Source organism: Mus musculus, chromosome 19 (assembly GCF_000001635.26).
Source record: "Mus musculus strain C57BL/6J chromosome 19, GRCm38.p6 C57BL/6J".
Classification (NCBI taxonomy): Eukaryota; Metazoa; Chordata; class Mammalia; order Rodentia; family Muridae; genus Mus; species Mus musculus.
The window spans coordinates 45939545-45960722 of NC_000085.6; the positions used below are offsets into that span (position 1 = coordinate 45939545).

At 42.8% G+C, this 21178-nt stretch overlaps 1 protein-coding gene across 4 annotated transcripts in view; it reads right to left on the minus strand.

Moving 5' to 3' along the window:
- Window positions 1-21178, minus strand: part of Armh3 (armadillo-like helical domain containing 3) — a 181271-nt gene that overhangs the window by 122183 nt on the left and 37910 nt on the right. For all 4 annotated transcript variants that reach the window (XR_386511.3, XM_011247345.3, NM_198296.2 and 1 more), the window contains 8 exons: window positions 20769-20825; window positions 18863-18906; window positions 17136-17196; window positions 13880-13926; window positions 13081-13156; window positions 11118-11211; window positions 6458-6559; window positions 901-959 (listed from right to left, as the gene is read on the minus strand). Coding sequence is in view for 3 of the 4 variants with exons in the window: in XM_011247345.3 (XP_011245647.1) it covers window positions 901-959; window positions 6458-6559; window positions 11118-11211; window positions 13081-13156; window positions 13880-13926; window positions 17136-17196; window positions 18863-18906; window positions 20769-20825 (540 nt within the window). In the remaining variant the exon portion in view is untranslated. The remainder of the gene's footprint in view (window positions 1-900; window positions 960-6457; window positions 6560-11117; window positions 11212-13080; window positions 13157-13879; window positions 13927-17135; window positions 17197-18862; window positions 18907-20768; window positions 20826-21178) is intronic.

The following is a 21178-nucleotide window of genomic DNA, read 5'->3' on the forward strand; positions in this document are numbered from 1 at the left end:
CTATTAAAGGCCAGAATACAGACAGGGATGTAGCTCAGTTGAAATAGTCTTGTCTAGCATACATAAAGTAATCCCAACACCACATAAAAGCATGTTTGGTGGTATGCTGTGTACCTCTAATTCCAACATCAAGGAGGTAGAGACAAAAAGATCAGAAGTTCAAGGTCATCTACAATTACATAGGGAGCTCAAGGGCAGCTTGGACTATAAGAGACCCCCTCACTGTCTTTTTTTTAAAAAAGGTTAGCCAGGCAATGGTGGCACATACCTTTAATCCCAGCACTTGGGAAGGCAGAGGCAGGCGGATTTCTGAGTTCGAGGCCAGCCTGGTCTACAGAGTGAGTTCCAGGACAGCCAGAGCTACACAGAGAAACCCTGTCTTGAAAAAAAACCTAAATAAATAAATAAATAAATAAGTGGTAATGGATAGAGTACCAGCCAGAACCACTCATCCTGTTCTCAACTACCATAGTTACCATACCAGTTGTGTTTGACTTTAAATGGAATCTCATGTATTCCAGCCTTGCCACAAACGCACTATTACAGCAAGGAAAGCCTTGAAATTCTAATTTTCCTGCTTCTACCTCCAGCCTGTAACATGCCAGACTTTTTAGATGGTACTGAGAATCAAAGCCAGGGCTTCATGAACGACCAAAGCTACATTTCCAGCACCTCCACGTTCACTGCTAACTCACCTAACGAACGCTAACTGAGGCTCTAGTGTGACAGATAAGGAGAGCAGAGTGGTCTGAAGGCAAAGGCCCTATTACCTAAGCTCAGGTTCTGGAGGAAGGAGATGGACAACACAAAAACACCTTCCAGTCAGGACCCAGAAGTGGGTGGGCAGAAAAGAGTTCTCTAGAAGACATCAACTCACACAAGACTCACAGTCAGACCTACCTCTGCAATGCATGTGAGGATAATCAGACAGAGCTTGCCACTGTGAAGCCTGTGTTCATCTGTGAAGAGAAAAACAAACCAAACTCTTCTTTGTACACAATCCAAACCACATGCCAAGAAAGAGCAGAGGCACACATCATCAACAGGAGCAATTGTAGTTCACACTCCACAAAGCCATGAGGAAGGGCTGGGGAGATAGTTCAGTCAGAGAAGGGCTTGCCTTGCAAGCATGTGGATTTCAATCCAATTTTATGTAAAACATCTTTTATGCAATACACACTTGTACCCCAGCTCTGTGAAGACAGAAACAGGATCCCCAGTGATCACTACCTAGGCAGCCTTACCTACTTGGTGAGTTCTAAGAAGGTTTAAAAAAAAAAAGGGTGGAAGGTGCCTGAGGAATGATACACAAACACACACACACAAACTCACACACAGGCACGTACCTGTATACAGTTGAAACACACATACACACATGAATCAAAACCAAGATGGTACTGAAGTCTTGCTCTCCTCCTAGACAAAGGCATTACCACAGAAGATGTCTTTAATCCTGGTAGCTTGTAGCACATGTGCCTAGCACGTCACCCTGTACCCACTCCTGTGATCATGCCCCTGCCTTTTCTTCCAGGGCTGGGGTTGAGGCCAGGGTGTTACGTGTGGTAAGCAAGATCTCCACGACCCCACCGTACTCCCCAACCTTAAAGCCTAGTTAAAGATCAAGCAGATTTCTCTTTAAGGTAACAACACCAAAGACACAAATATCAAGGATTTTAAAAAGGCCTTAAAAACAGAATGAAAACATATAATTCCAGAGAATGTATAAAAAGGAATGACTGAGGAGATGGATTCAACAATATAATAAAATCTGGTTTTTAAAGAAATTTTATTTATTTATTTATTATATTATATCCAGCCCCCCTACTCAGTTCTTAAAAACAGACTTTATGGGGCTGGTGAGATGGCTCAGTGGTTAAGAGTGCCGACTGCTCTTCCGAAGGTCCTGAGTTCAAATCCCAGCAACCACATGGTGGCTCACAACCGTCCGTAACGAAATCTGATGCCATCTTCTGGAGTGTCTGAAGACAGCTACAGTGTACTTATGTATAATAAATAAATAAATCTTAAAAAAAAAAAAAGAACTGAGTAGTAGGGGGCTGGAGAGATGGCTCAGGGGTTAAAAGCACTGACTGTTCTTCCAGAGCTCCTGAGTTCAGTTCCAAGCAACCACATGGGACCAACCACATCCATCTGTAATGGGACCTGATGCCCTCTTCTAGTGTCTGAAGACAGTGTACTACTCATATACATAAAATTAATAAATCTTAAAAAAAAACTAAGTAGGAAGGTCACATTTATTTTATTACTATACTATTTATCTTCTCATACTTCATAACATACAAACCAACTAGAAGCATTTTACAAGGCACTGCAAACATGGGCCACTGGTTAAGAGTGTTCGTTTGTTTCAAAGGAATGAAGTTCAGTCCCCAACATATAAGTGAGACAGCTCACATGGTCTGTAACTGTACCTCCAGGGGATCTGACAACCTGTCCTGGCACCCATGCGTGTGTGTGTGTGTGTGTGTGTGTGTGTGTGTGTGTGTGTGTGTGCGCACGCGCGAGTGTACAGAAAGCATTTTATAGATGTCAACTGATATATACATTTTTTTAAAAAGGTATCTTTGAGCCAGGCATGGTAATAAACACCTTTAATCCCAGCACTTGGATGGCATAGGCAGATGGTCTGTGAGGTCAAAGCCAGCCTGGGCTATATAGTGAGTTCCAGACCTGTCATCTATAAGGTGAGAAACTTTCTCTAACAAAAACAAACAAAAGAAAAAGATGTCTTGTTTGGGACAAAGAAACTGTTAGCTCTGCTCTCCTAAGGTCATGATGTGAGCCTGGGTTGTGGTTGGTGGTAGGGTATTTGCTCTCATGGGGAAGACCCCACATCTCATCCCCAGCACCACAGAAGAAAGGCATAATAGCTAAAATAAGATCCTGTAGCCAGGGCACAGCACAGCAGGTCTTGAGCCAAGACAAGGAGAAAGACTGACCAAAAGAAAAAGCCACAAAACAGACATTTTGAAATTAACTATTCATCATACCTAACCTTGTTCTCAGCCATATTTAAACTGCTTGTTGGTAAAAATATACTGCATTCTACAGACACTGTGACTACCCATAGTCTTTAATCTGGGCTTGTATTTATGACCATGAAGTGACCAGGACAGGGGCTTATAAAACTGTTAAGAGCTAAAAATACATTCTAAGAGCCTCAATTCACTGCGTTATATCAAGCAAAGTAAAAGTTCATTTTTCTGGGTCATATCCAAGCAATTCTTTCTTCTGTGGTTGCTGCAGTATTTGCAGAAAAAGGAAGAAGTTAGCCGTTTCCATAAAGAAGCAATAGCCTCAGGAAACTCAGATACACAGGAGTCTTGTTATCCTTGCCTGCCAGATCTCACTTGGCCAAGTCTGAAAGAGTCAACCGTGTCAGCAGCTCCCAATGGACTGTTATGTTAGGAGTGGTAACACAGAGTATCTGCATGTAGTTAACCCCTGTGTAACTCTTATTCTTGAAAGAATATCATGAGATACAAGAGGAAAAAGTCCACTTTCAAGGCAGAACTCTCCAATAGCAAACCCAATGTCTGAACACAGCACAGGTTAGCCTCAGCCCATTGCCAGGCTCCTTGTAGCTCTAGTCGGTCTCTACTTCCCATACTGACCTTCACCTTCCTAACTCTGTCTACCAGATTTTTCTTCTCTCTCCAGAGTCCCTGAGCCTGCTTTTTCCTTCATTTCTACAACTCTTAAAAACCCTCATAACAGAAACCTGCTCACTTGACAAACAAAAGCCTTCTCAAGTACAAACCACGCTGAAGAGAGCTTCAGACAACCTCAGAGGTAATACATGGTCTTCTCACAAAGAGCAAGGCAGTAAAACAATCAATTTTAATAATTTTTGGTTCTATAATCAAGTTGGCTTTTAAATCTAGGACTATGAAGTTACTTATGGACTATAAGTTAATAACACAGTGGGCATGGTAGCACACATATGTAATCCCAGCGCTTGTAAACACATGGGAGGAACAAGGGGTCAAGGCTGGACTCTACAACATAACAAGTTTGAGGCAGCCTGGAATACTTGAGACCCAGAAAGAAAAAAAGAGAAAAGAAAAGGATAGGGAGAGGGAGAAAGGGAGAGAGGGAGATGGAAAGGGGGGAGAAAGGAGAGGAGAGAGAAGAGAGGAGGAGAAGGGAGAGGAGAGAAGGGGGGGAGGGGAGGGGAGAGGAGGGAAAAACCCACTCGTGCTTCAGCACCCACAGGCTCATGTTAAATCTAGCCTTTGTCAGAGAAGCTTCTAATCTCAACAGCCGGTGGTATGGTGGCCTGAATGAAAATGGGCCCCATAGGCCCACAAGGCATAGCACTAATAGGAGGTGTGGCCTTATCAGAGTAGGTGTGGCCTTGCTGAAGTAGGCGTGGTCTTGTTGGACAAAGTGTGTCACTAGGAGTGGGCGTTGAGGTTTCAGATGGTCAAAACCCATCCTCCCTCCCTGCTGCCTGCAGATCCAGATTAGATCCTATTCCAGCACTATGTCTGCCTACATGCTGTCATGACTCCTGCCACAATGATATATGGACAAAATCTCTGAACTTTGAGCCAGCCCCAATTAAATGTTGTTCTTTATAAGAACAGAGTGAACATTGCCATGGTCACACTGTCTCTTTACAGCAATAGAAACCTAATGATGACACCATGGTAATGCAGAAACCTGTAACTGACAAAAGCATCAAAAATAAGCAATGGTATAGTACTCTAAACACTACAGCTCTATCACCCACTCCAAGGCTCAGGAAACCTCAGAGAAGAAGGAACAGAAAAAATAAATGTAAGATCCAGAAGATAAGGAGACCTGTGAAAAAGGGGTATCTTCTGCATGTGACATACAATTACATTCAGGAGCTCACTATAGTTGTGGTTATAGCACAAGACCTACACAAGACTGGACATTAACATGTCATCATGGATATGGAAGGCCCCATGAGGCCCCACCCTTCCCGCCAGAACTGCTGACAACTAACAGCTGTTGGGATTTGCTCTTGCTCTAGAAAATAACTTCCCCTCCACACTTGAGCAAGACACTTGAAATTACACTGGGGGCAGGGGAGGCACTACAGATCACCTGGGTTCCATTCCCAGCACCTACCAGTCAGCTTGCAACTGTCTGTACCCCCAGTTCCAGGAGCTCCAACACCCTCTTCTGACCCCCACAGGCTCCTGCACAACAGCACAACATGTGCTTGGTGCACAAACATGATCTAAGGGGCGTGAGCACACACAAACACACACACACACAGATAAAATCAAGCAAAAAAATTCACACATAAAATCAAGTAGACAAAAGGAAGACATGAAGTACATGGGGATGGGGTGCGTGAGGTATGCAGGGACAACTCAGCAACTGAAAGCTCCGGCTACTCTTCCAGAGGGCCTCATTTCAGTTTCTGGCACCCTTATGGTGGCTTATAGCCATCTATAACTGTAGTCCCATGGGATCTGATGCCCTCTTCTGGTATGCACACATGGAGACAAAACACTCCTATCCATAAATAAACATATGTTTAAAAGAAGAAAACAACATGGGGACTTGTTGAGAAGAGGCCTTCAGTGGGAGGAGAAAGATCAAAGATCAAGGCCAGACATGCTTCTGCATGCTTTAATTCCAGAAAACTGAGGCAGAAGCAGGTAGATTTTATGAGTTCAAGGCCAGACCTGTCTACATAATGAGTGCCAGGCCACACAGGGCTATAGAGTGAGTCCCTGACTCAAAATTCAAATACAAACAAAAAAAATTTAAATCTAACTAGGAAGCTACTCAAATTCATTATATAAATGTATGAAACTGTCGATTTTGTAAAAAGAAAAAGAAAGAGAAAGACTTGAGGGGTAACTGAAGAAACTTAAATATGGGCTGAATTGCATATGCTATTAGAGAGCCATTGTTGATTTTTTTTTTAGATATAATGACATCTTAGATATCAAGAAAAATATTTTCAATTTTTAAAGATGCACGCCAAAGTCCTTAAATGTGAAGTAGAGTTGTTTGTGATTTCCTTTAAAGAAGCACAGCCAAAACAAGAGTAAAGTACAAAAAGGAATTTAGAGGCAAACCAAACACGGCAGTGGGATGCAGGTGAGGCTCTTAGAGCTTGGCTCAGAAGGGAACTCCTCGTGCCTGTTAATCCCACCCACCCAGCTTCTCACACAGGAGGGCCAGCATCCACTCACCCCACCTCGCTAAGAGGACTTAGTAATTTCTGTGGGGATCAGCTTTTTTCCTTTTCTATTTTTAAGCACTCTCCTCCAACTCCAGGTTTTCCCAACAGCACCTACTTATCGCCCAGAAGTGAGAAATCACTGTTTTCCAGAAACCTGGTCCATCACCCGCACAGGAGGTCCCAAAGATTCCTATGTCAAAGCCCCAATATGGCCACTGCTCTTTGATATGAGCCACCTGCCACACTTCCCAAGGAATGTCTTACCTTTCGTGTCCTGCATGACAATTGAGCTATACTTTAAGAAGGTTATCAGTAGATTACTGGTCTGTACATCTGCATCCAGTGAGAGTTCCACAGAACTTATAACTGGAATAGAACAAATAAAGCACTTAGCCCATAACATATTCCACCTCACACTTCTACCCACATAGCCAATTTGCCAGCAGGCCAGAAAATGACTAAAGAAGCTTTCCCCACACAGAAGGAGGACCCAGTGCTTTCCATAAGACTTTCAGCTACTCTTACTAGGTCTCTGGAGGCCCTCTACCCCACACTCCCCCAAAGCCTGCCAATTTTCTTCTTCGCCCAGTATAGAGAGTTGTTCTCCTAATGCCCTAGAAAAGGATGTTGAGTCCATTCTGGCCCCAAGTAATCAACAATTCAAGGTCCTCTTAGAGAGTCTGTCAATTCTAACTAAAGGAAAAAGTTACCCTGGCATAAATGAGCTTGACTTTGATGGCTCTCTCACTTCAAATAAAGAGAAGTCTTGAGAACAAGTCTGAAGTAGCCAAGGGGAAAGGAGCTCGGGCTGGGCAAGAACTAAGTCCAAACTCTGCCCCTTGAGATCGACCCCTCGGGAGGGACCTAGGACGCAGTATCGGACAGGAAGCAGGTGGACACCGCCGACCAGCCCCCTGGAACTGGAATTTTACATGTGCAGCCTCTGTTTGCAAAAAAAGATCCTTTTGCTTACCCTCCCACCCTCTCTGAGTCACAGCCTTAGAGAACAATGGGAAGTTAGACCAGAACTGACCCAACCACAACAGTTTTAACTTAGCGCTCCCAAGATTCAAAGACTTTACGTTAGAATTAGTCAGCTTGTTAAGTGTTTTAAATGTCTAAAACAGAATACATATACAAAAAGAGCCTCAAGATGGCACAGGGATGTTTGAAAACCTATAGCTTTCTGCTATATTTTAAACTATAAACACATTGCTAGGTTTGGGGTATTAGTCATAATATATATTCATAGCCATTATGGATCCCTCTGGAGTTATTACAATGCAATGCAGAGGACATTTATTAACAATGGGAAGCACTGTACATTATGGCTCCACAATACACAGAAAAAAAAACCCTATGAAAAGAAATTAGCATGTCTAATCCTTGGCTCTTACCCATAATTTGGCTGCAAAGAACAAATACGAGATAAATTTACTTTTGTATTGAAATATTAAAATATTTCCTAGCCAGACTGAGCTATGGAGTGAGACCCTGTCTCAAACACAAACCAACCCAAAAGGTTTTAATTCATGTTAGAGCTCAATAGCACAGGCTATCATCTCAAACCACAGCCATTTTGAACTCAGAACCCATGATCATTCCTTTGTTATCTAACTAGTAAGTGGAAGTTTTACCCTACTCACACACAGTGATAACTAGAAAACTCTCTTACATAATATAGTAGAAATATAGAACTATATGTATTTTTAGTTTACCAGAAAGTCCTCTCATGCCAAGGCGGAGTTGTCAAATGTCAAGTCTGAGCTGCGAACAAATGTTACAGCTAACTGCTGGCTTTTAAAAATAATAGTGCCAGTGACATACCTTTAAATATAACTGGGCTACTGAGCAGCACTATAATTAAAAGACAAAAATTGAAAACAAGGCTATAATACTTTAGGACCCCTACAGAAAGTAAGTTAGGGAAGAATTAAAAAAGGAAAAATAAAATAAAGACAGAATCAAATCCCTCACAAATTAAAATCTCCTTCCTATGCAAGCTTCATTCCTCAATCGCTGGCTTCATAATTCTTCCCAGTAGCTTTTGTCGAGGGAGACAGTCATCTGAAAGTGGGCTGATCTTCCCACTAGAACACTAAAGGCTCAGTGGTTGTAGGTAAGCACAAATCCTGCCATTGCATAATCAAGTGTGTGGGTGAAGTGTTCACAATCAACAGTTTGAAAGGCAGTGCTCTGAAGCATCCAAACCCCAACATCACATGAAACTGAGATAGATATAGATATAGATACACACACTCACACTCACAACCACACATATATGGCTTTGGATATCCATGGTAACTAGGCAAGCTTCATCCTTAAAGAAGAAGTACTGTGTTTCCATTGGCTTATGCAGTGACCTGAATAAACAGATGGGTAGGCAATCCTCACTACGCTTCTTCTCATTAAGATATTTTGGAATTTGGCTTTCAATTCTAAACAGATCCAATTTGCTGTCATAGATCTGGATATCAATGACACCTCCGTGCTGTACGTCTCTGCTGTGTGTACTGCCTTAGAATGCAAATGTACGAATACCACATAAAAATGTAGGGGCCAGGGCTGCAGAGATGGCTCAGCGGTTAAGAAGACTGACTGCTCTTCCAGAGGTCCTGAGTTCAATTCCCAGCAACCACATGGTGGCTCACGACCATCTGTAATGGGATCTGATGCCCTCTCTGGTGCGTCTGAAGACAGCGACAGTGTACTCATACATAAAATAAAAATAAATCTTCACAAATAAAACATTACTAGTGTTGTTGCTGAGCTCGTGTGTTCTAACATGCATATGAAGGTGAGGGCATGTCTCTCTTTCTACCTTTATGTCGATAGCTAGGGATCTAGTTCGGGTTCTCAGGCTTGTAGAGCAAGCACTTTCCTCACTGAACCATCCTGCCTATGCCAAAGTTGGATATTTGTTATACTATTACACAAAATGAGCTCAACATTTGAAGAATAACATCAAGTAGTAATGTATATATTTTTAATCGTTTCAGACAGGGTATCATAAAGCCCAGGTTGGTCTCAAACTCACTATATAGCTGAAGATGATCCTCCTGCCTCCACATCCATCACCATGTGCCACCATGCTGACTTTTATAAGGTGCTGGCAACCAAGCACTCTGCCATTGAGCTACAGCTGCCACCATATATATAATCAAGTAATGTCTCTCCCCTGAGCGTCTCGAGCAACCCAAGAGAGCTTGCAGGACAGGTGTTAACCAGTGGGGTAGTCACTTTCAGCTCTTTCAGAATTCTAAGACTACCCAACGAGGACAAACCAAGCTTATACTGTTTCTTGGGTTGTGTTTGATTGTTTGGGATATTTAAGACAAGAACTCTCTATAAACACCTGGCTGTCCTGGCACACAGTATATAGACCAGGCTGGCCTCAAACACACAGATTTCTACCTGCCTCTGCCTCCCAAGAGCTAGGATTAAAGGTGTGTCACTGCCACAACCCTGGCTACTCATGTTTTGAGATGTTTCATGCAGCTACGGCTGGCCTTGAACGGATCCTCCTGCCTCTAGTGCCTCCTGCCTCTAGTGCCTCCTGCCTCTAGTGCCTCCTGCCTCTAGTGCCTCCTGCCTCTAGTGCCTCCGGCTGCAGCTGCAGGCATGCACTACCACACATAGCTTTAAATAGCTCCTTTTTAAATAGCTTTCTTTTTTTTTTTTTCCTTTAAGATTTAGTTTTGGTCAGGTGGCAGTAGTGCACGCACCCGAGTCTTCAGGGCTGGAGTGTTACATCCTCTGGTACACACCAGTTGAGAGCTGCCTGATATGGGTGATGGGAACTGAACTCAGCTTCTCTGTAACAGAAGTGCTCTTAGCCACTAAGCCATCTCTGCAAGCCGACATGTTTCTTACAGACAGAAGAAAGACTCCATTCAACTATCTTTCCAAATTTTCCTCTGGAACTTCAGAGCCTAAGGCATATCATCACATACTCCCCCCCCCCTCTTTTTTTTTTTTTTTTTTTGAGGGGAGACACATTGGTGACAAGTGTTTCTCCTTTTTAATTAATTATTAGTTAGTTAGTTTACATCCCAAATACTGGCCCCCCATCTTCCCCTCAGAGTCCCTCACCCATCCCTATACCTCTGAGAAGGTGGGGCCCCTCTGAGTATCCCCCAACCCTGGTGCATCAAGTCTCTGTAGGATTGGGTGTATCCTCCCCCACCGAGGCCAGTCAAGGCAGCCCTCTGCTACAGATGGGGGGTGGGGGGAGCTTGGTCCAGGCCAGGTATGATGCTCTTCGGTTGGAGACAGTGTTCTTTGCTGCCTGGGCTGGTCTGAAATCCCTGTGCTGAAGCGATCCTTCCATCCCAGACCCCACATGCCGGGAGTACTGGGCATATGACACAGCCCAGCTCAAACAAATTCTTCCTTTCCTTTTTCCTTTTCTTTCTCTTTCCCAGCTTTTTCTCCTCCCTCTTGGGGATTAAACCTAGGGCTCATGCATGATGAGCAAGCTCTATCACTACATTATACCCCCATCCCTTCTTAAATTTAAAGTTGACCAAGTAGACCAAGCAGACCTTGAATTTATAATCCTTCTACTTCAGCCTTCAAGTAGCTGGGATTACAGATGTACACCAACACTAATTACCCACTTACACAAATTAAAAGAACAATTAAAAGAATTAATAAATGTATTCTTTGCTCAACACAGCTGTGCTTAACCCTGAGCGATCTAGAATCAGCCAGGCAGTGGTGGCGTACGCCTTTAATCCCAGCGCCCAGAAAGCAGAGGCAGGCAGATCTCTGATTTTGAAGCCAGTCTGGTCTATAGAGTGAGTTCCAGAACAGCCAGGGCTATACAGAGAAACTCTGTCTTGAAAACAAACGAACTAAAAAGAGAGAGAAAGATCTAAAATCATATTAATCAAGAACACAATAATAAAAGTGGTGGCCTCACCGTCAGAGGAGGGCGGTGTAGTCCCAAGGGGTGTGGCTGGGGTTGTAGGAGTAGGGCTGGCAGGGGCTGTCACCAACCCCATTTCTGGATGGCTCTGAAAGAGGACACAGGTGGGTAAGAAAACATGAAGTCTACTTCTCGGGAAGTCTCCTCTACCAAAGATGGTTTTCCACAATCAAAATGAGACTGGCAGCTCCCTGCAGACCTATATGTAGTCCTCCTGAATACCTTACTATTAGTGCCTGCTGAGCTAACAAGACACACTGTGAGTTAGTTTTCATTATGAAACTTGGGTTCCATTATAGATTTTTCTGTTGAGCCATATAAATTAAAAAAAAAATTATTCAGAAGTATGGACTACTTTCACGACCACAGGATTGACAGACAGACATAACAGACCAAGGGAACGGTAGGAACCATAAAAGTGCTGTTCTGAGTCCAGCCTTGCTGTTCCACGAGCAACAACAACAACACAAAACAAAAACCCAAGAGCATGTGAGCCAGCAAGGTGGCTGAAGGGGAAAGGTACTGGTTACCAAGCTAATGACCTGAATGACATGACCCATATGATAGAAGAGAACCAACTCACAAAAGTTAAGCAGGAATGTGTAAAGTGTCAAGGCAGAGGCAAAGAAAGTCATCTAGTGTAGACAACACAGATGGCCACTGTGTCCTTGGTTTTCCTGGCCACCTCAACTGAAAGAAGAAAGCTTATAAGCAGCCCTTTCACTTTCCAATAGCTCTGCCAGTCCCTCATCTTTCTCACGTCTTCTAAAGCCATTTATGGAATCTGACAGACGAGAAACTTGGCAAGAATAGTAGATAAACTTTCTGACATTATCTTATAAAACTGTAAGGGTCCAAAACATACCCCAAACAGCACATTGTTTTCAAAGCATAGCTTTACTTTTTGGTTAAAATTCTACTAGTAGATTACTTTAAAAGAAATATACACACCAGGCATGGTGGCATATGCTTTTAATCCCAGAGTTCAGGAGGCAGAAACAGATGGATCTCTTAGCTCAAGAACAGACAGTCAGGCATACACCACGAAATCCAGTCTTACCAAAAAAAAAAAAAAAGGGGGGGGGGGGAGTGGATATGAAGAAAGAAACTTACATATTTTAAACAGTGTGTCATTAAGATAAAAACACTTCTGTCTTTTAAGATGGCTTCCATGGGCTACAGTCCTGGCTTGATTTAGTCCCTTCCTGTGCCAACTTCTGAGGATACCCCTTAGGCAGATGAACAAGTATCTTATGTCTTCTTAGTTTCAATGTGTATACACTATTTTGTCTGTTAACAGCTAACACATCTGGCTAGAAGGCTTTTTGACTTTTGTTCTCTGGAAACTGGTAAGATAATGCATAAGTGACTTGGCCTATATTATCCCCAGTTCTAATTCCATAAAGACTTAGAAAAGAGACATAATGACAGAAAACTCCAAAAACTACATAGAGCAAATAACCTCAGCAGACCCTGATAGATAAAATGCAGCAATCTCAACTCTTTCAAAGGGTAACAGAATCAGCAGATTAGTCCAGCCACTAACTTTGCATGCACCAGTTGAACACATTCACTTGAGGATAGCACAAAGCAAAGGCAACTGAAGCAACTCTGTTACTACCACTGATTAACACAAAGCAGAGTTTAGACAGACAAGGCCAGACAGGCTTTTTAATGGAATGAACCTGTGTGAAATTCAAGGGGAGGGCTGAGGATACAGCTCAGAGAAAGCGTTTGCCTAATATGTACAAGGCCCTGGATTTGATCCCACAACATCACAAAAACTAAAGATAGATAAATAAATAAAATTAAATTTGAAGGAGAAAGGGATGGGTGGGGGGTGTCTCACTTTGTAACCCTGTCTGTCCTGAAGCTCAGAGATCCACTTGCTTCTCTCTCTCAAATGTTAGTATTAAGGGTGCAGGCCACCACCCCAACCAGGATTGGGGTCACCAACCTGAGCTAAAACTGTGATGAAGTTTCGATTTAAATGGACAGCTTCATAGAGTGCCAGAAGAATGGCTTCATTGGTTCTAAAGAAAAAGAGAACAAGTCAGGTTCCTTCCTAACGAGCAGATGACATGGGACACATTCTAACCATCAAGAGCTCCTCATTGCCAAGCCCTCCATTCACCCTTTAGGTTTATGCAAATGAACATAGGTTGAGAACCTGAAACCCTAGGACCAGTTCTTCCCACCCCTTCCCAACTAAACCTGTAAGAGATGGATACCCAGCCCTCAGTCACTTCATTCCAGAGACAAAGCTGGTAATGGTGACCTGAACACTCACGAGGCAGAAGCAGGAGGATTGCTACAAGTTTGAAGCCAGGAAGATTCATACCGAGAGTTCCAGAGCAGCCAGGGTTACACATAAAAAATCATGTCTCAAGACCTTTTTTTACGATACTGTCTCATGCTGCCCAGACTGGCCTCAGGCTCACTACATAGCAGAGGATGTTTGTAAACTTCTGCTCCTCCCACCTCCACCTCAGGAGTACTGGGATATCAGGTATATGCCAATCACACTCAGTTTATTTAATGTGGATGATCAAGCTGAGGGCTTCATGCATGCTAAGCAAGCATTCTACCAGACCTAGCCTCTAAAGCAAAGATCTTTAAGAACCCATAGTTGCTTAAAATTCAAGAAACACTTCTCAAATCATAAAAAGCTTTTAATTCACAAAATGTTGCTAAAAGGTTATATTTTCTGCTCTCATATTCAGCAAGAGAACCCACATTGAAGCCCACGGACTTACTGTACTGAGAGTTTCTCATGGGCGTCTGCTATGAACATGCTGCCCACCTGTGGAAGAAAAGAGGAACAGCAGGTTTTATCCAGGAGGACAGGCGAGGGGCTCAGCCCCTAAGGACTAAACCCATGAAAAACCATGCCTCTGCTAACAGAGAACAAGGAACTCTGGACCATCAGTCAGACCTTGAAAACTGTAAAAGACTTACAAGTAATAAGTGTAAAAATGAGATTCCTACTAAGTCATCTAGCCTTTCAAATCTGTAACAGTGTCAAGGTAGCTGTCAGCCTAAACACTCTCATTGCTGTATGTTTCCTAGAAGCTGTTTAGTGCAGTCAGAAACTAACTCACAGAGAATTTCAAGCTTGTCCTGAAACCTACAACTGTAATCTGAAACTCAAGCTCAGTCTGGACTATATATGGAGTGGGAGCCAGCTTGAAACTTGTCTCAAATGAAAATTAAAGAAAATAATTATTTAAACTTCAGAGTAAGTAGGCTGATACCAACTATGAAAAGCTGTTTTCCTTTCAGATCACAGAATTTTAACTTACACACAGTCAGGGAAAGCAAATAAATAACTGACACAAGCTGCCTCTAATACACATGATTTCAGAAGTCAGGTGCGGTAAAAACTAAACTAAACACTAAGGAGGGGAAGGATCCGGAGTTCAAGGTCACTCTCAGCTATATAACAAGCTCAAGGCCAGCCTGGATTTCAGGAGACTAGGCCTAAAAAATTGAAAATGTAATTGAAAATGTCTGAGAACAACATAATTATATCTAATTCACATAATCAAGTATTAATATAAAATTCACATTTCTATAGCCTATGAGACCCCCTCAGTGATTTATGTCTTAGAGTTAAAGCATTTATAAGATTCTTTTGAAATCAGGCTCTTTAAAAAAAAAAAAAATGGGTAAGGATGCATAGGTACCAGGAGAAAAACTGCCTGGGGGGAGGAACAGTTGTTTTGTGCAGTAAACTCAAGAAACTGTCTAAACTCTAGGGCACTTGTATACTAATGCCCCCCAAAATGGGTTCCAAATTTGCCTACATTTTAGGACCCACTAGGTATACTTATCTCCCCCTCTTGTTTTCTCCTTTTTATATTTTAATTTTTTTTTAACCTTTTTAAAGATTGATTTTATTGCCAGGTAGTAGTGGCTGGCATACACCTTTAATCCCAGCACTCAGGAAACAGAGGCAGGCAGATCTCTGTGAGTTCAAGGGCAACCTGGTCTACAGCCAGGGATACAGTAATTTGAAAACCCTGTCACAAAAATTTAAAAATATATTTGTTTTATTGTATTTTGTGTGTGGGGGTTATTTTACCCGTGTGTATGTGTGTGTGCCACATGTGTGAGAGCCACTGGAAATAGAGTAATGGACAGTTAACCGACAGCTGGGAACTGACATGTGGTGCTGGGAAACTGGACCTGGGTCCTCTCCATGAGCAGCCAGTGCTCTAAATGCTGAGCCATCTCTGCAGCTCTCTCTTTTGTACTTTTGAGACAGGGACTCAGGATGTCCTCTGCCTCTCAAATGCTGGCATTACATGTATTTGTCCCATTCTAGATTTCTGTCTCAAAGATCAATCTCATTGGCTGATACAGTGTTGATGGTTCAGTGCCTGCCTAGCATTCCCAAAGCTCAGGTTCAGTCCTCAGCACCATATAAACAGAGCATGGTAGTGATGTGTCTCCTCATTCAGCTACCAGGGAGCAGCACTAGGGAGGACTCATAGCCACACACTCCTGTGGTCCAGTCAATGGAGCCAACTTATTCTCCAAGCAGAGTCGATTCTTTTTGTTTTTTGGGTTTTTTTGTTTGTTTGTTTGTTTGTTTTTCCAGACAGGGTTTCTCTGTGTAGTTCTGGCCATCCTGGAACTCACTCTGTAGACCAGGCTGGCCACGAACTCAGAAATCCTCCTGCCTCTGCCTCCCAAGTGCTGGGGTTAAAGGCGTGTGCCACCACGCCTGGCAGCAGAGTCAGTCTTGACCATGTGCTCAAGGTGGTCTTGAACATGTAGATTAGGTAAGCCTCATCTCATTAGGCAGCCCAGACAGCAAGACAATTCTTTTTTTTTTTTTTAAGATTTATTATCATATCTAAGTACACTGTCACTGTCTTCAGACACACCAGAAGAGGGCATCAGATCTCATTACCGATGGTTGTGAGCCACCATGTGGTTGCTGGGATTTGAACTCAGGACCTCTGGAAGAGCAGTCAGTGCTCTTAACCGCTGAGCCATCTCTCTAGCCCCAAGACAATTCTTTTACTGGGGGTGGGCTTTGGGTTTTGGTTTTTTATTTTTGTTTGAGAAAAAGAGTCTCTCTACTTAGCTTTGATGGCCTAAAGCTCAATATATTCACCAGGATGGCCTCACATTCATAGACATCTGCCTGCCTCAGCCAAAGTCTATATTAATGTGTACCGTTTCTTTCTTTCCTTCTTCCTTCCTTCCTTCCTTCCTTCCTTCCTTCCTTCGGTTTATTTGTTTTGGGTTGTTGTTGTTGTCGTTGTTTTGAAACTGGGTCTCATCCTGTAGCCCTGGCTATCCTGGACCTCACAGAGATCCTCCCGGCTCTGCTTCCCAAGTGTTGGAATTAAAGCTGTACACCATGCCTGCTTCTTTCTTTTTGAAACCAGATTTCTTTATGAAACCCAAGCTATTCTTCTACTTTTCTGCCTCAGTCTTCCCAATGATGGGATTAAGCAGCCACTAAGTCCAGTTGTACTTTTTCTTTACTAATTAATCAGGGAGAGAGAAAAAAAATCGGTCCTAGAAAAACCAAAGCTGCCCTTTACCCGATTTACCCTGGTTTTGGAACTTACTAGAAACGCTGTGGTTCTGGAGAGGGTATGGCAGCCCACAACTGTAACCTCAGCGTTTGAAAGTCTAGGGCAGGACTGTCATGAGTTCCAAGTCCCTCAGAATCTCAATCTGTAACTAAAATTATTCTTCTTTTAATGATTTATTTATTCATATTTTATGTGCATTGGTGTTTTGTCTGCATATATGTTTGTACAATGGTGTCAGATCTGCTGGTGTTACAGATAGTTGTGAGCTGCCATATGAGTGCTGAGGAAGAGCAACCAACGCTCTTAAGTAAGGAAATGCAGTTCCAAATAAAACCTCATCTGTTCTCTCCTCCTTACACCATTACCTCAAACACAGCTGAACTCCTGAGTCCCAAGATGCCCACCCCTGGTCTTCCTGGACTTCTCGACAGGAGGGAAAAATACAAGCAGAACTTACCATATTTGTTAAAGCAGAAAAAAACCCACTCTGATGTTCTTCTTCCTTGTCTTTATACTGCCTAAAAAGAAACTAAATTAAACTTGAGAATTTTTTTTTATCACATATCTATTCGACCCTGACATTCTAGGGAATCAGGGCAGAGTACTCTTAGAACGTCTGACTCCAGAAATCTGAAGCACGATGACGCTCTAGCCACGGCAGTTCCCCCGCAAGTGAGAGGAACCCATCTGCTCTTGAGGTACTGTGTACCAAAAAGCCTGGCTACTTTGGGAGAGACTTAGAAAGCAAGCTGCACAAGTGTGAAACTCTCTAGCATACGGCTGATCCAGTTATTGCCCAAACAGATGATTCCTTGAAAAGTATGGCAGTGAAAATTCTTTCAGGCTGTGACAGTGAAAACCTTGTTTGTGTTTGAAGAAGGAAGAAAGTTGAATGGCTAAGACATCTGAGGAGATGGGGCATACTTGAAGTTTTAAAACCCAAAAGTATGTGAGGAATATGCAGAGAAGCAAGAACGATCCTGCAGGCCTTAGTGGGACTTGAGTATTTCTGGTTTCCTCCATGGAACCCCAGATCCTTTCTTATCTATGGGATGAAAATCAAGCATCAATTTATGAGACCCTGAGACTAAACACAGATTCTGGGAAGCTGAGTCACTAATGAAAAAGAAACATTTGGTTCACGAGTGAAGTGCAGTAATAGAGGTTGTCCTTCACTTGCATAAGGGCCTGGGTCCAACTCTCAGAGGAGAGAAGAAGGGAATAAGGAAAAATTTGCACATCTGTCAAATAAGACTCAACTCAATGCACCTTCTCTTTTTATTCTTTTAAATTTTTAGTCAGGGGGGCTAGAGAGATAGCTCATCAGTTAAGAGCACTGGCTGCTCTCCGTGAGGACCTGAGTTCAACGTCCAGCACCCATACGGCAACTCACAACCATTGGTAACTCCAGCAGATAGGACACCATCACACAAACATGCATGCAGATAAAACACCAATGCACATAAAATATAAATAAATAAACCATTAAAAGAATAATAATTTTAGCTGGGCAGTGGAGGCACATGCCTTTAATCCCTGAATTTACAAGGTAAAGGCAGGAGGATCTCTGGGTTCAAGGCCAGCCTGATTTACAGAGTGAGTTCCAGGATAGCCAGGGCTACACAGCAAAACCCTGTCTCAGAAAACCAAAAACAAAGAATTTTAAAGTGATAATGGCGTTTACATGACACACTGGGCAAAAGGATAAAGCATGCTTACTATCTATAAGACTAGTGGAAAAGCTGGGCATGGTGGTGCACGCCTTTAATCCCAGCACTCGGGAGGCAGAGGCAAGTGGATTTCTGAGCTCGAGGCTGGCCTGGTCTACAGAGTGAGTTCCGGGACAGCCAGGGCTATACAGAGAAACCCTGTCTCGAAAAACAAAAAACAAAACAAAACAAAAAAAAAGAAAGAAAAGAAAAGACTAGTGAAATGTTCTATAACAAAATACCAAAGGCGAGAAAAGAACGTGACTAACTGCTAAACTAAAGGTGGAGACTAACTTGATGGGTGCCTTTCCCTGGTGTTAGCAAAAAGCCCTTTGGACATATGAAGCTGAAGCAAATGCGTCTGCATGCAGCTATATCTTTATTCCTTTAGGATAGGTTAGGAATTTTTACCTAAGAATTCTAACAAACCTCTTCCCGACTCACCCTGTTCAACTGAACATGGAAAAGCACTTACCTGTTGTACTCAGATAAAGCCTGAGTGATCACAAGCCCCATTCCCTGGAAGAAAAAAATACAACATTCTGAAATAAGCAAAGAGCCTTGAGGTGTTGGTTGCATTGCTATAGCTCAGCCAGGGAAAACATTAAGGCCCTACAGTGTGTACCCAGGATGTTCTGACTGAGATCTGACATGAAGGACAGAAATTCTTAGTAGGATTTTGTTTGCTTGTTTTGTCAAAGCAACAAAACTCCTAAACCAAGGGGGGTTAGGGAACATCCTCTTTAGAAAGATTGTTTATCTAATTATTTTGCTTCATGTTCCCATAAGCCACTTAAAATTGAGTAACGAGACGAAACACGCCAGTGTAGGTCACTGAGGTTCACCAGCAGCGTTTTCACTTCTGAAAAGGCAAGTAAATGAGAAGACTCAAACACAGAGACCTCACAGATCACACAGCCACAGCAAAGGCGATAGTGAGTCCCCAATTAAATTACGCTAAATCTAGGAAAGCCATTCTCAGGACGTAAGAAAACAGGATAGGGAGCTGGTAAGATGGCTTAGTGGGGAAAGGAGATTGCTTTGAAGTCTGAAGGCCTGACTTCAATCCCCAAGACCCATAGAATGAAAGAAGAAAACTTACTCCTGCAAGTTATCCTTTGACGTGTGTGTGCGTGCGTGTGTGTGTGTGTGTGTGTGTGTGTGTGTCTCTATGCACACATACTTGTCATGTGTGTGACATATATATAAGACATATGTCACATACACACATAAATACATACATACATACATATATGCACACAAACACTCACACTCTAAAAAAAAGTAAAAATTATTTTTTGAGACAGGGTCTCACTATAAAACTAGCCTTGGCTATCCTAGAACTCACTATGTAGACCAGGCTGGCCATGAACTCAAAGAAATCTGCCTGCCTCTGCCTTTCAAGTGCTTAAAGGTATGTGGCACCAAAGCCATCATAATTTTAAAAATGTAAAGAAAACAAGCAGTAAAGGAAAGCAGCATGGAAGAAGTATTTGTAGAGTGAGCAGTCCCTTTCCCTTTCCTCCAGAATCCGTAGAGCATCGCATAAAGCTCTATGAAGGCCACGAGGGCAAGTCATACAGAGACTTTTTAAATCAGGGAATTTAAAAGAAATAAAAGGAAGTAAAGCCAAATATCTGGTAGCTTTTTCCTCCCTATATCTAGAAAGCAGATGTTATTTTGCAAAATTTTAAGGACACATATAGCATACATATCTGTACGTACACACACACACACACACACACACACATATACATATACATATATACATACATACACACACACACATATCATCCTTCATGTCTCAGCCTCCTAAAGTCAGGCTACAAATTGTATCGAGCTAGTTCTTTAAGAAGGAACTTCAGGGCTGGAGAGATGGCTTGGCTGTAAACAGCCCATGCTGCTCTTGCAAAAGACCCAGATTTAGTTCCCAGCACCACATGATGGCTCACTACCATCTGTTATTAGTTCTGGGAATCTGGCACCTTCTTTTGGTCTTTTCAGGCAGCACACAGGTTGTGCATGGCACACACTGGTAGTCCCCACTGAAGCAGGGACCAGGAATTTGAGGCCAGCTACAGATAAACAGTGGGATTGTCTCAGAAAACAAAAACTCGTAATAAAGCACTTGCTTCCTGGGATTCATTTTGCATTTGTTTGTGTAGCACTGGAAATTGAACCCAAAACTAGTAAGTTATATCCCCTTTTTCTTTTCATTTGAGATAGGTCACACTATCTCACATGCCTTAACCTGCACTTTTCCTACCAGATTCCATTACCAGCACCACTAACCCACCTTCTCTCTTCTCAGTCTCCACTGGAAATAAGGCCTCTGCATGCAAGTAAGACAACAGCAAAGCATGTAGACTCTAGATACTCACATTCAGTGTAGCCTCGTCGTCCACAATAGACAGCTTCACAATGTAAGGATTCACAGACTATTAAGAGAAAGGAACGAAGGTAAGTGTGACCAAGTTAAGAGAGACTGCTGGCTAATTAAGAAAGTAATAACACAAATGCTTCTGTCAGCCCTCTTTCCACGGTGATGCTCCCAAAGCATCCTGCCTCCTGACAGACAGCCCCCACCACCGGAGGCTCTCTGAGCTCACCCAGGCATTGGTGCACACAAACGCCAGCCTACCTGCACTTCCCTCTGGGCTAGCTCATGCTTATGTTCCTGCACTTCCCTCTGGGCTAGCTCATGCTTATGTTCGTCTACCTCTCCTATTCTTCCTTCCTTCTTGCTTCTAAAAAGTGAATATCCTGAAAACTCAATCTGTCCTGCCCTACT